This window comes from Macaca mulatta, chromosome 2 (assembly GCF_049350105.2).
Source record: "Macaca mulatta isolate MMU2019108-1 chromosome 2, T2T-MMU8v2.0, whole genome shotgun sequence".
NCBI classification, from domain to species: Eukaryota; Metazoa; Chordata; class Mammalia; order Primates; family Cercopithecidae; genus Macaca; species Macaca mulatta.
Window position 1 is genome coordinate 99,892,622 of NC_133407.1, and position 12,290 is coordinate 99,904,911.

Genomic DNA, 12,290 nt, shown 5'->3' on the forward strand with positions numbered 1-12,290 from the left:
TCAGCCTGCCTGCCCAGCTTCTCTTCTCACTCTTCCCTGCTGCCACTCTCCTGTCTCTCCCCAGGGACTTGGCTGTTTGCGCCACTTTCCTTTGACATGTCTCAGACTTGCCCTGCTCCAGTTGGAAGTCCTTGGAGCAGTCCACACCCACCCCCGCCAAGCTCACTGTCTCAGAATGTGGGACCACCTACCAGCTTTACTCCTGCCTCTAACTCTAACTTGTGAGACTGTGGGGGCCAGAGTCCCCAGGAGATGGTGACTCTGTGTGCAGAAAAGCCAAGAGCTCCAGGGCTGAACAGATGTGACTGAAAATCTTTACCAGCCATGCGCCCTGGGGAACTGAGCCTTGCATTTCCCCTTTCCTTTTCTGTATAATGGAGGATAACAAGCCTTCACTCACAGGGTATGGGCGTGTTTCTCATCTCCCTGCAACACCTAGCACAGTGCCTGGCATCTCATATGTTCAGGGCATGTTTGCTCGCCTCCCTTCCTTTCCCATCGTGACTGTCAATCTACTGTTCCCTTGGGGCTTGAGATTCTTGGATTCTAAAGGAAAGAACATAGGGCCAGGAGTCAGACTTTCATCCCTGGCTCCACTGATGTCTAACTCTGGGATGACGCTGGGCCACTCAGTCTTTGGATTCCCTGCCTTAACACAAAATCCATATTTATCTCAATGCAAAAGAGATTTGATCATCAAAACACTGAATGCAAAGGGTTAGCAGAGTGAGCACAGATGTTCTCCCATTTGCCAACTGGTTTCTAAGAATATTTGGAGGATGAGTAAAGTAATGTCTTCCATATGCTCAAGAGAAGATGATTTAGCACCAGGCAAGGTAGAGAAGGAGGGCCCCCACCCATCAGCAGAGTGACCTTGGACAAGACACTAGCTGCCCTAGGCCTCAATTACCTCATTTAAAATATGAAAGTCATAAAACCCTACCTCACAAGGGTGATGGTGAGGATCATATGAGGCAATTCATGTGGAAGGTCTTTGTAAACTGTGAAATGCTCTATGACTGTCAGCCAGGATTAGTAGTTAATGCACGCATTTGTTTATTGTTTCAGCGGAGGGTGCAGGACGTCATCAGCCCAATCGTGTTTGAAGCAGCCTACAGCCTCGGTGAGCACGTGACTGGAGAGGAGGAGAGGGAACTGCCGCCTCTGACACCAGTTCTCCGCTGGAAAAAGGGACAAAAGATTGCCCAAAAGAATCAGGTCAGAACCTTAAAGCTCATACCCAGCACCCAAGGTGGCAGCTGCACACAGCAGAAATAATGGCCCAAAAGTTGAGAGAGCTGTGGACCTGGCTGCTCGGGAGACCACAGCCAGGACACACCTCCTCTCTGGGTCTCCCTTTTCTGATCTGCAAAATGATAAAATAAATGATCTTAGGGGTTACTTGTGACTACTATGGGACTTAAACACTTTCAGACAGTTCTCAAGTTGTTAGAAGTTACAATCCCCTCGAGGTCATGAACTGGCGGGCCACTTGGTCCCTGAACTTGCCCCTGTTCTTAAACTGCTTTCAGAGCTTAGATTGGTGGATAGTAGGTGCTTATTGTGCTTAATGAATGTTTTAATGGTGGGAGAATGAGTGAGGTGAAGAGGCAAGAATGGTAGCTTGCTGAATTGGCAGTTGAGTTACAGAATTCTCAACCCAAGAGTCCCTGGAAACAGCACTGGGGCAAGTACAGGTGGGTGGTCCACACTCATCAGATTCTGGGATGTGCTGCTGTGTAGAGAAGCTTTAGTGCAATGTTGGGTGCATCACTCGTATGAGGTAGGAGTGAGCCTGTGCCTGATTCTGTGCAGCAGCGCTGGCCAGCTCTGAGGCGTGCAGCATTGAGTGCAGTGCAGGAAATATGCAAGGAATCTGCAATCCCAAGTCTGTTTCAAATCTTTTCTTGAAACCCAAGATCACCACAGATTCAGAACCCTGTGGAAGATCAGGAAAAACTGTGGGCTAACCCAGCCTCCTAGGCAGGATGGGGGCAAAGCTGTGGGACCACCTTTCACAGTGCTTCAGACCACTCTGAGTATAGGGGAAAACTAGCAGATTGTGACCCGTGCCTTATAGATTTGAGTTGTAAACTGAACCACAGAGTGTTTGGGATTTGAGATATCCATCCAAGTGTTCATGTAAGTGCTGAGATTTTTACCAAGGCATCCCATTATCTCCCAAAGCCTCTCTCCCATCATCCTAAGTGGGGTTCTCTAGAAGCAGAGCCTGAGAAAGGGAATTGGGAACACTTGGTTTAATGATGCTGTGCTCTTAGGGAAAACCTGTAAAGGAAAGGCAGGGGGCTCAACATGGTTGTGGTCTCAAATAAAGTCTGGCTGGGGGACTCTGGAACAAAAATTACACCAAAGAGTTGTCCTCGCCTTGAGGCAAGAGGGCTTCCCTTTTATGCCCCGTATCATTCAGCCATTGACTGACTGTGGGGTGGAAGGGGAGTGTAACCCTCTTTGAAAGGGGATCCTTTCAGCTGAGGATGGTTCTCTAGAGGAGAATGCAGATGTGAGCCATAAGCAGCCTACACACACATCAGCCAGGGGATGGGCCACAGTTGACAGTGCCCACTACACATCAAAACACACCCTCTGGGGAATGCTGCCAAGAGGTTTTAATTTAAAACATGAACCTTCTTTCACAACACAAGTGCCCCAAGAGAGTGGCCTGTAAGTCCCACTGGCCGTTGATACTTGGAATAGGCCCTGGGGGAGGACAAGTGGTGTCTAAGCAGGTGGGCAGAGTAGATGGGCTTGCCTTAGGCTGAGGCGTGGAGAAGGCTAAAGAAGAGTAGAAGTTAAGATGAAGAGGCAGGGTAGGAAGCTGATGGTTTCTGCCTTGACTGGGAAGTACAGACCTAGGTCCCCTCCTGACAGGGAAGTAGGGAGAAGAGGTCGGCCTGGGGACACAGTAAAGCATGGTATTATGGTAACTCCTAGGTAATTGGCCTCTAGTCCTAGAATTATTCTGCTTTCTAAAGTCAAATCTTACTGGACTGATAAACTTACCCATACTTGGGTTATGGAAGTTACCCAGACTTGGGGTCCTGGGAAGAATTTCAGGGTCCTCTGTGCTTGTTTGTTTCTGAATTGACCAGTGAAGTAGTCATCTACTCTGTCCAGCATCTTGCTAGCCTGGACGTACTTTCCACAGTGAACCTAACTCTCGTTCCTGCAAGTCTGTCAGTGGCACAGATGTGGACTTTCTTTAGTGAAAAGCATCTTGGAAACTTTACTGACATTTTTAGATTTAAGTAGCCCAATCAAAGCCAGGGATGGAGGGACAGATTAGTATCAAAATGATGTTCTTGGTCACTTCTGGTTCATGATGGCCAACCAAGCACAAATGTTGATGTCTGTGCCTTCTGGGACCCCATTGCAATGATTATGAATGAGTAGATCGGAACAGGGAGGACAACACTGTGAAAGAAAGGGCATCAGCTAATAAAAGAGTCCAGTAATTTTCTGCTATGAGTGAAGTAAATGGAAGAGTGTTAGTGGGTGAACTTGAACTGTACATAGAAGAGCTGGCTTCGTGCCTACCCAGGGAACAGAGAAGCTGTAGCCACAGCCAGGCCAACAGTTACAGAGGGGGCCAGAGTAAGAAGTGAGTAAGGGCTGAAAGTGGTGATGGTATTGGGGGAGGTCAGTGAAATGTGAAGGTTGGTATGAAGAAGGGTTAGAGTTGACTTTTCATCCTTGTCCCCACCCCTACATGCTTCAGGCATGCAGAATAGCAAGCAGCCAGGCATCGTCTTCTCTAAAGTGTTGAATAAACTGCTTAAGATAGTGTGGGCGGCCTCGTTCTCAGAGAAAAGAAAGCCTTACTTCTGGCATTTAAAGTCACCAGTGTAAGAGCTAGCTTTCTCTTCTACAATCCACCCAAATACTTTCACAGATTTTCTACTCAGTCCTTTTGCCTTAGTTTGAAATATGAATGGACAACCAAGGAACCCAAGATTGAGGAAAATTTGGTGCATGAAAGGAAAGGCTAAAATAAACCAGTAGAATAACTAACTTAAAAGGAAACAAATGATTTAGGGAATATAAGAGATTATTAAAAACAAAAATTTAAAAACATAGCACCTTAAAGTCTATGTGGTAGACACAAGGAGAATTAGGAATATATTCCATTCTTTTCATTTTCTAATGGATGGGATTCTGTTCCTTTTTAAAGGGAGGAATGAAAGACAAGGGAAGGGTTCTTAAAAATTAAAAATATATTTACAGCACCAAAAAATCAGTGAAATTATTAGAAGGTAATGGTACATAATTTCCCAATGGAAGTGCTAAAAGTCAAGTAGAAAAGAAAGCTAAAGATACAGGGTCCTATATCTCCAAGTAATAAGAATACTAGAAAGTAAGAATACTAGTAATAAGAAAAGAGAAACAAGGGAGAGAAAATTATGTGATAATAGAATAGCATGTTTCAGAGTTAAAGAGAGAGACTGTTTTTTAAAATTGGTGTAAACAACAATTTACAGTTAAGATAAACCGAAATTATCATAGATACATCATTTTGAAATGTCAGTGCTCCAAAGACAAAGGGAAAATTCTAAATGTTTCCAGGGCAAAGAATGCAGGAATGTTGATCACGGAGGATAAGTCAGCTTACAACAGAATGAGAGTCAGATTGAGTAGTCCATTAGATTCTTTATAAGCAAGATTAGAAACTAAACTATGGTGAAATAAAGGCTTCAATGTTCTGAGGGAAAATGATTTTGAAATTAGAATTTTGTTTTCAGCCACACAATCAAAGTATGTGGTAAAAATAAAGTCACTTTTCAGATAAGCAACGACTCAGAAAGTCTACCTCCCTAGTAACTCTTCCAAGAAAATTATCTTGTACTTCAACAAAACAAAAATGACAACCAGAAGGAGCAAGATGTGGGATACGAGAAACTCTGGAACTAGCTCTTAAAAGTCTAATGACAAGAAATCCCAGGATGATAAACTGCAGCAAGTCTAAAAAGCAGCCAAGTCAATTGAGAAGAGGAGATCAATTAACTTCCAGAAGAATGAAGCTAAGCAATAGAATGATGAGAAAGTGGCAGATATTCAGGATACAGTGCAGATTAAATATGTTTCTTTTATGGATAAGAAAAAAATAAAGGCAATCAAGACCTCTCAGAAAAATAGAAATAAGATAATTACCTGTACAGATGCTTCTTGACTCATGATGGGGTTATGTCCCAATAAGCCCATCATGAATTAAAAATATTGTGAGTTGAAAATGTATTTAATACACCTAACCTGCTGAATATCATTGCCTAGCCTACCTTAAATGTGCTCAGAACACTTACATTAGCCTACAGTTGGGCAAAAGTCATCTAACACAAAGCTTATTTTACAATAAAGTGTTGAATATCTCATGTAATGTGTTGAATACTATACTGAAAATGAAAAACAAAATGGTTGTATGGGTACTCACCATTAACACACACAGTTGAAAGCACACTGAACCTAAAGAATATTTGAACTAAAATTAACTGTTGCATTATGGGGCTACTACTCTAACAGGGTCATCCATTTCTCTCTCTTCTGATGAGTCTCAAGAATAGCTGGTAGAAGCCACTGGGGTATTGACACTTGTTGATGGCTTAGCAGGCATGGTGGTCTGTAGAAAGCTATCAGTTGTTTACCCTTGTAATCCTGTAACTGACTGGGACCTGCAGCTCACTCCCACTGCCCAGCATCACAAGAAGTATTGTACCACATATTGCTACCCTGGGAAAAGCTTTTGAAATAAAAAATTTGAAGTATGGTTTCTGCTGAATACATACTACCTTCACACCATTGTGAAGTCAAAAAATCGTAAGTTGAACCATTATAAGTTGAGGACCATCTCTATGTCATGGTTAAAATAGAAAACAAATTAAAATGTGATAAAATAACCAGTTATAACTATCAGATGTTTTTTGTAAGCCTCATGGTAACCACAAGGCAAAAACCTATAGTATATACAAAAAATAAAAATAAAAAAGCAAAGAACCAAACCATACCACTAGAGAAAATCACTTGACCACAAAGGAAGATAGCAAGAAAGGAGGAAAGGAACAAAGGATCTACAAAACAACTAGAAAACAACAAAATTGCAGTAGTAAGTCCTTACCTATCAATCATTATCTTGAATGTAAATGGATTAAACTCTCCAGTCAGAAGACATGGAGTGGTTAACTGGATTAAAAAAAAAAGACCTAACTATATGCTGCTTATGAGAGACTCACTTCACCTGTAAGGACACACATAAAATGGAAGCAAAGTGATGAAAAAAATTCTATGCAAATGGAAACCAACACAGAGCAGGAGTAGTTATATCAGGTAAAATAGACTATAAGTCAAAAACTGTAAAAACAGACAAAGAAGATCATTATTCAATGATCAAGGGCTCAGTTCAGCAAGAGGACATAACAATTGTAATATATATGCACCCAACACCAGAGAACCTAAATATATAAAGCAAATATTAATAGATCTTATGAGAGAGATAGATTGCAATACATTAATATTAGGGGATTTCAATATCCCACTTTCTGCAATGGACAGATCATCCAGACAGAAAATCAATAAGGAAACATCAGACTTAAACTACACTCTAGAACAAATAGATCTAACAGACATACACAACAGTCATCCAACAGCTGCAGAATACACATTCTTCTCAACTGCACATGGAGCACTCTCCAGGATAGATTACATAGTAGACCACAAAATAAAACTTAATAAATTTAACCTTGAAATATCAAGTATCTTTTCTGACCACAGTGGTATAAAACTTGAAATCATTAACAGGAGGAACTTCAGAAAATTCACAAATACATGGAAATTAAATAACATGTTTCTGAATGACCATTGGGTTAATGAAATAATTCAAAGGGAAATTTAAAAATTTCTTAAGGCAAATGAAAATGGAAACACAGCATACAAAAACTTAAAATGTGGTAGGATTTTGAGTAAGTAGAAGAGTATAAAGAAGATAAGAATGTTGATCCTAGAAATATTCTATCTGAAGTAGAAGTTGAGTATTCCTGGACTTTAACTTTGCAACTGTAGAGGAGGATATATAATCATGACACTTGTCTTGGCTCAACTGTGAGCAATAATCATGAAGCCATAATAAAATTAGCACTATTTATTGGTTTTCAATATTTATAATTAAGCCAAAATCAGAGCTATGGTGATAGCATAAAATGCAAATGTCATTAAACTTGATTATATAAAGGTAAAAGTAGAATAAGAGAAGCTTTCTTAATATCTTAATCTTTTAAATTGGTGAGTCAAGAGATTGCAAAACTTGATGAAACAAGATATCGCCGTTTACTTAAAATTGCAGAGGTTATCAGTAGAGCAACACTTCCTAAAGTGTGATTCCTGAGCCAGCAGCATCAACCTTTCTTGGGATTTTGTGAGAAATGAAAATTCTTGGGCCCACCCCAGACCCACTGAATCAGAAGCTCATGGGGTGAGCCCCAGCAAACTATGTTTTTGTTTTTGTTTTTTGAGATAGAGAATCGCTCTGTCACCCAGGCTGGAGTGCAGTGGCAGGAACTCGGCCCACTGTAAACTCCACCTCCCGGGTTCAAGTGATTCTCCTGCCTCAGCCTTGTGAGTAGCTAGGATTACAGGTATGCACTACTATGTTTGGCCAATTTTCGTATTTTTAGTAGAGACAGGTTTTCACTATGTTGGCCAGGCTGGTCTCGAGCTCCTGACCTCAGGTGATCTGCCTGCCTCGGCCTCCCAAACTGTTGGGATTACAGGTGTGAGCCATGCACCCGGCCAGCAATCTGTGTTTTAACAAGATGGCTGGGTGATTCTCATGCAGCTAAAGTTTGAGAACTGGTACAGTAGAGGAGTTAAATTAATAATTTGCCCATCAAAATTATGGAGGTGAAGGAGTGGGGATCATTATGTGAGATAAATTCCTGTCTATCATGGAAGGAATTTAGTAAAATAATGTCTAGATCTGATAAATCAAAGAGTAGTAGTAGCAGCATGTTTTCTGGAGATATGGAAATAATCATCAAAAGAAACATAAATGGACATGGGTAATAATGGTTGCCCCTGGAGAGGAGGACTCACTATGGCGAGGTGTGCGGCAGGGGGTTATTATTTTTCTAACCATGTGATTCTTTGGTTGAAATTAAAATAAAAGAAAAATATTGTTCTTAGATTGGAAAGATTGTCCAGGAGCCTGAGAAAAGTTTTGGGAGCGCAGTTCTTGCTTATTGTCCTTTTCCTGATTATGGAAAAAAAAAAAAGATAATCTTCCAGATGTTGGCTCAGTTTGAGGGGGAAGAAAGATTCTGAGAGAGAGGCCCACTGCAGGAAGCAGAGCTGATCTTTGTACACAACAGTTTGACACAGAGCATCTCACCTCTTTCATAGGAAGGAATAAATTCATCAGAACTCTCTAGGTCATGTTGCCAGATAACATTAGGGTCTCACTACTTCAAATGCCTTAATCTCTTCATTGAGCCCATGTTGGTACACAGGACTGTACAGAAGGGTGGATCAAATCATGGTGACCTTTTAGAGTTGGGGTCTGCCCCCACTGATGGCCTAATTAAAGTGGAATCACTGCACAGACAGTGTGAGTAACATGGAGACAGTGACCGGTACATGTTAAGTACAGGCTTGCTGATTAATCTGACACTGTTTGCTATGAGTTAGAATGTGTGGGACAGGCAGGAGACCAAGCCTTCCCTCTGTAGGGTACATAGTCCTGGGAGAAGACGGGTTCCAGGATAGGGCTTTGGCACTAGGCTCTGAGTGAATAGTGGGATTGCCGCTCATGCTGAGATTGGATTGGGATTCTGGGCGCTCTGGGGACGGTGGAGCTTGAATACTACAGGCCTTCGTAGGACAGTCTGATGGGTACACATTTCACCTTCAAAATTTAAGGAAAGCAAAGACCTGCATCTGTCTCATCAGAAAGGCGGGGGATATTTGATACTAGGAAAAAGACAACCTTTTTTTCATTAACCGGAGGAGTATTTAAAAAGACCATAAAGCTGGAAGCAATTCAGTTGTGTGCCTACTTTATGTCAGACGTCGATGAAAAAATGAATCATTGCTGCCTTCAGTGGACTCACAGACAGTCCAGGAATAATTTACAAAGTGAGATTTAGATTACTGTGTAAGAATTTCATTGCAGAGGCCACTTCTGGCTGAGGAGAAGGAGGTGTTCTATGGGGAAAGGGAGAATTGGCCAGAGCCTTAAGGGAGAAGCCTTAAGGGAGAAGTAGGATTTGGGTCCTCAGGTAATAGAGGGGCTGATGGATGCGAAAGGTGTCTGACCTGGCTGAATATCTACTGAGGGAAAGGGGAGAGGCCAACTGGACTGGAGATTCAGTCATGTAGTCTGAAGCCACTTGTTCACTGGCTGAGGAGTTGGATGTGATTCTATGGTGGACAGACCATGGCATCTTTTGGAGTTTGGGGAGATCAGAGACGTGCCTCAGGGAGATTGGTCTGCCTGGGTATGGGGAGGCCAGTTAAGAAAGAGGTTGTTACAGGGACCTTTGCAGGTGAGCCCCTGGAGATAGAGAGTTGACTCATAATTGCTAATTGGTCTCAGCTGCTGAAACAGAGCATGGCACTAAATGAAACGATCACGGGAAGTCCTGGCTGGTCTGTGTGCTGGGAAAGGAGCAGTGCTGTCCTTGGACAGGTCACCTGATGGTCCCTTATCCCTCCTCTTCAGCTGAGCATAGCAATGGTGATGACAGAGGCCCTGTCTTCAATCCCTGTACACAGAATAGGGCTCTGAAAATTATTAACTCTTCTCGTGCTTTCTCAGGAGGCCCCCAAAGAGACCTGGCTACGGCTGGGCTTCCAAGTCTTTCGCTGCGGTAGGCAGAATGGCCCCCAAAGATGTCCGTGTCCTAATTTCTGGAGCCTGTGATTTGGATACATTACATGGCAAAAGGGACTTTGCAGTTGTAATTAAGGTGATGGACTTCCAAATGGGGAGAGGAGCCTGGATTTTCCAGGTGGGTCCAATCTAGTCACACGAGCCCTTAAAAGCAGCAAACTTCCTCGAGCTGGAGATGGGAGGAATGAGGCGGAGTAGGAGGTCAGAGAGACTTGAAGCATGCCTTTCCTGGTGTTGAAGATGGAGTGTGTGATGTGAGGGGAATGTGGACAACCTTAAGGGGCTGGGAGAGGCTTCCGGGTGACTGTCTGCAAGGAAACGGGGCCTCAGTCTTACAACAACACAGAACCAGGTGCTGCCAACAACCCGAACCAAGCTGGAAGTGGATTCTGCCCCAGGGCCTCTAGATACTCGCCCAGACCAGCTGACACCTCAATTTCGGCCCGTAGAACCTGGAGCAGACCCAGACAACCCACCGACCCTCTGACTTACAGAACTGTGAGATAATAGATTTGTGTTTTTTGGAGCAGCTGAACTCCAGTAACTTATTACTGCAGCGATAGAAAATAATACACACATACTACAGCCCACACCTCCAGAACCCCGGGGCTTCTTTCCTCCCTGGGCTCTCTGGGGAAAGAGCACAGGCCCAGAGAACACCCTTTAGAGCCTGTTTCCTCACCTGTCACTGGGGGTGCCTTGGGCTGCTCGGCCTGCCTCTGGGTGGTTGTGGGATTACATGAGAGAAATGTGAGAAGCCTGGAAATGATGAGGCAGCACTGGATCCTGCTCTTCCATTCCTGGGAAGCCGGCTTCCTGGTGTTGTGAGGAGAGGATGAGGCCGCCATGGGAGTGGGTCTGACCTGGGGTCTGAGGAAGCAGGTGCTCTGCTGCCTTTCCACGTCCTTTCCTCTGAGGGGGTCCCGTCTCTGCGGGCCCAGGGGTGGGCTCCCCGGTGGGAGGCAGTGGCGCCATCTGAGGCAGGGGTCCCCAACCCCTGGACCAGTACCAGTGCGGTGGCCTCTTAGGAACTGGGCCGCACAGCAGGAGGTGGGCAGCGGGCCAGTGAGCATTACTGCCTGAGCATCCCTCCTGTCAGATGAGCAGTGGCATTAGATTCTCACGGGAACACGAACCCTACACATGTGAGGGGTCTAGATTGTGCCGAAACCATCCCGCCCCCTCCACCGCCCATTCATGGAAAAATTCTCTTCCATAAAACTGGTCCCGGGTGCCATAAAGCTTGGGGACCACTGGTCTGAGGGTTCTGGCAGGCTCTCAGGCGAGCCTCTCTAGATCTTTAGGGTATCTGACCCTCATGTGTCAGGTCCAGAGATGCCTCTTTGTCGCAGAGGGAGAAGATCTGGGGAGGACCCATATAACCAGAACTCGGGAGCCAGCCGCACCACCATGAGCCCAGACAGCATGAGTGCCTTCTCTTTGCTCCATCTCTGCTGCCACTTCCTAGGCCAGGCCACCATCATTTGTCACCTAGACCAGGTCATGTCCCTGCATAACCTCCTCCCACTGAGGAGCTCCCTTCCCCCTCAGAAGAAAATCCAGACACTTGCTAAGGCCCATGAGAGCCTGTACGATGGGGCTCCCGCGCTACCCACATACTGCATTCCCACAACCCTCAAACTTACCAGGCCTCTGCCTGTCTCAGGCCCTTTGCATATGCTGATACCTCATCTAGAAAGCACTTTGCCATGCTTTTCCCATGGCCAGCTCTTCATTTTTTAGGTCTCAGCCCAAATGTTGCCTCCTCAGAGAACCATTCTCCCACTACCCTGTATTCCCTGAGTCGCTGCCTTTCTTTGTTTTGAGTCAGGGTCTCACTCTGTCACCTAGGCTGGAGTGCAGTGGTGTGATCATGGCTCACTGCAGCCTCGACCTTCTAGGCTCAAGTGATCCTCCGCCTCAGCCTCCCAAGTAGCTGGGACCACAGGTGTGTGCCACCACGCCTGGCTATTTAAAAAAAATTTTTTTTTTTTTTTTTTTTGTAGACGCAGGGTCTCTCCATGCTGCCTAGGCTGGTCTTGAACTCCTAGGCTCAAGGAATCCTCCCACCTCAGCCTCCCAAAGTGCTGGGATTACAGGCATGAGCCACCATGTGTGGCCTTAGCTGCCTGTTTGAGTCCTTCATGACTTGTAACAGAACACGTTATTTCGTCTACTTGTTTTTGTATTTCCCTCTCTAGAATGGAAGCCCAGTGAGGGAAGGGATCTATTTTATCTTTTTTGCTGTTGATCCCCAACACCTGGCAGAGTACCTGGCCTATAGTGGATGCTTAGTAGCTCTCAGTTGAAAGAGCCCTTCTGGAAGAACACAAGGCTAGTTCCTTTGGCAAAGATTGGGCATCATATCAGAGCTTCACTGGCAGATTCAGCAGAGCTGTAA

At 44.5% G+C, this 12,290-nt stretch overlaps 1 protein-coding gene across 2 annotated transcripts in view; it reads left to right on the forward strand.

Annotated features, from left to right (window-relative positions):
• The window catches only part of ITGA9 (integrin subunit alpha 9), a 388,682-nt gene that overhangs the window by 185,642 nt on the left and 190,750 nt on the right, over positions 1-12,290 (forward strand). For both annotated transcript variants that reach the window (XM_015131366.3, XM_077992146.1), the window contains exon 16: positions 1,069-1,218. In XM_015131366.3, the coding sequence (XP_014986852.3) occupies positions 1,069-1,218 (150 nt within the window). The remainder of the gene's footprint in view (positions 1-1,068; positions 1,219-12,290) is intronic.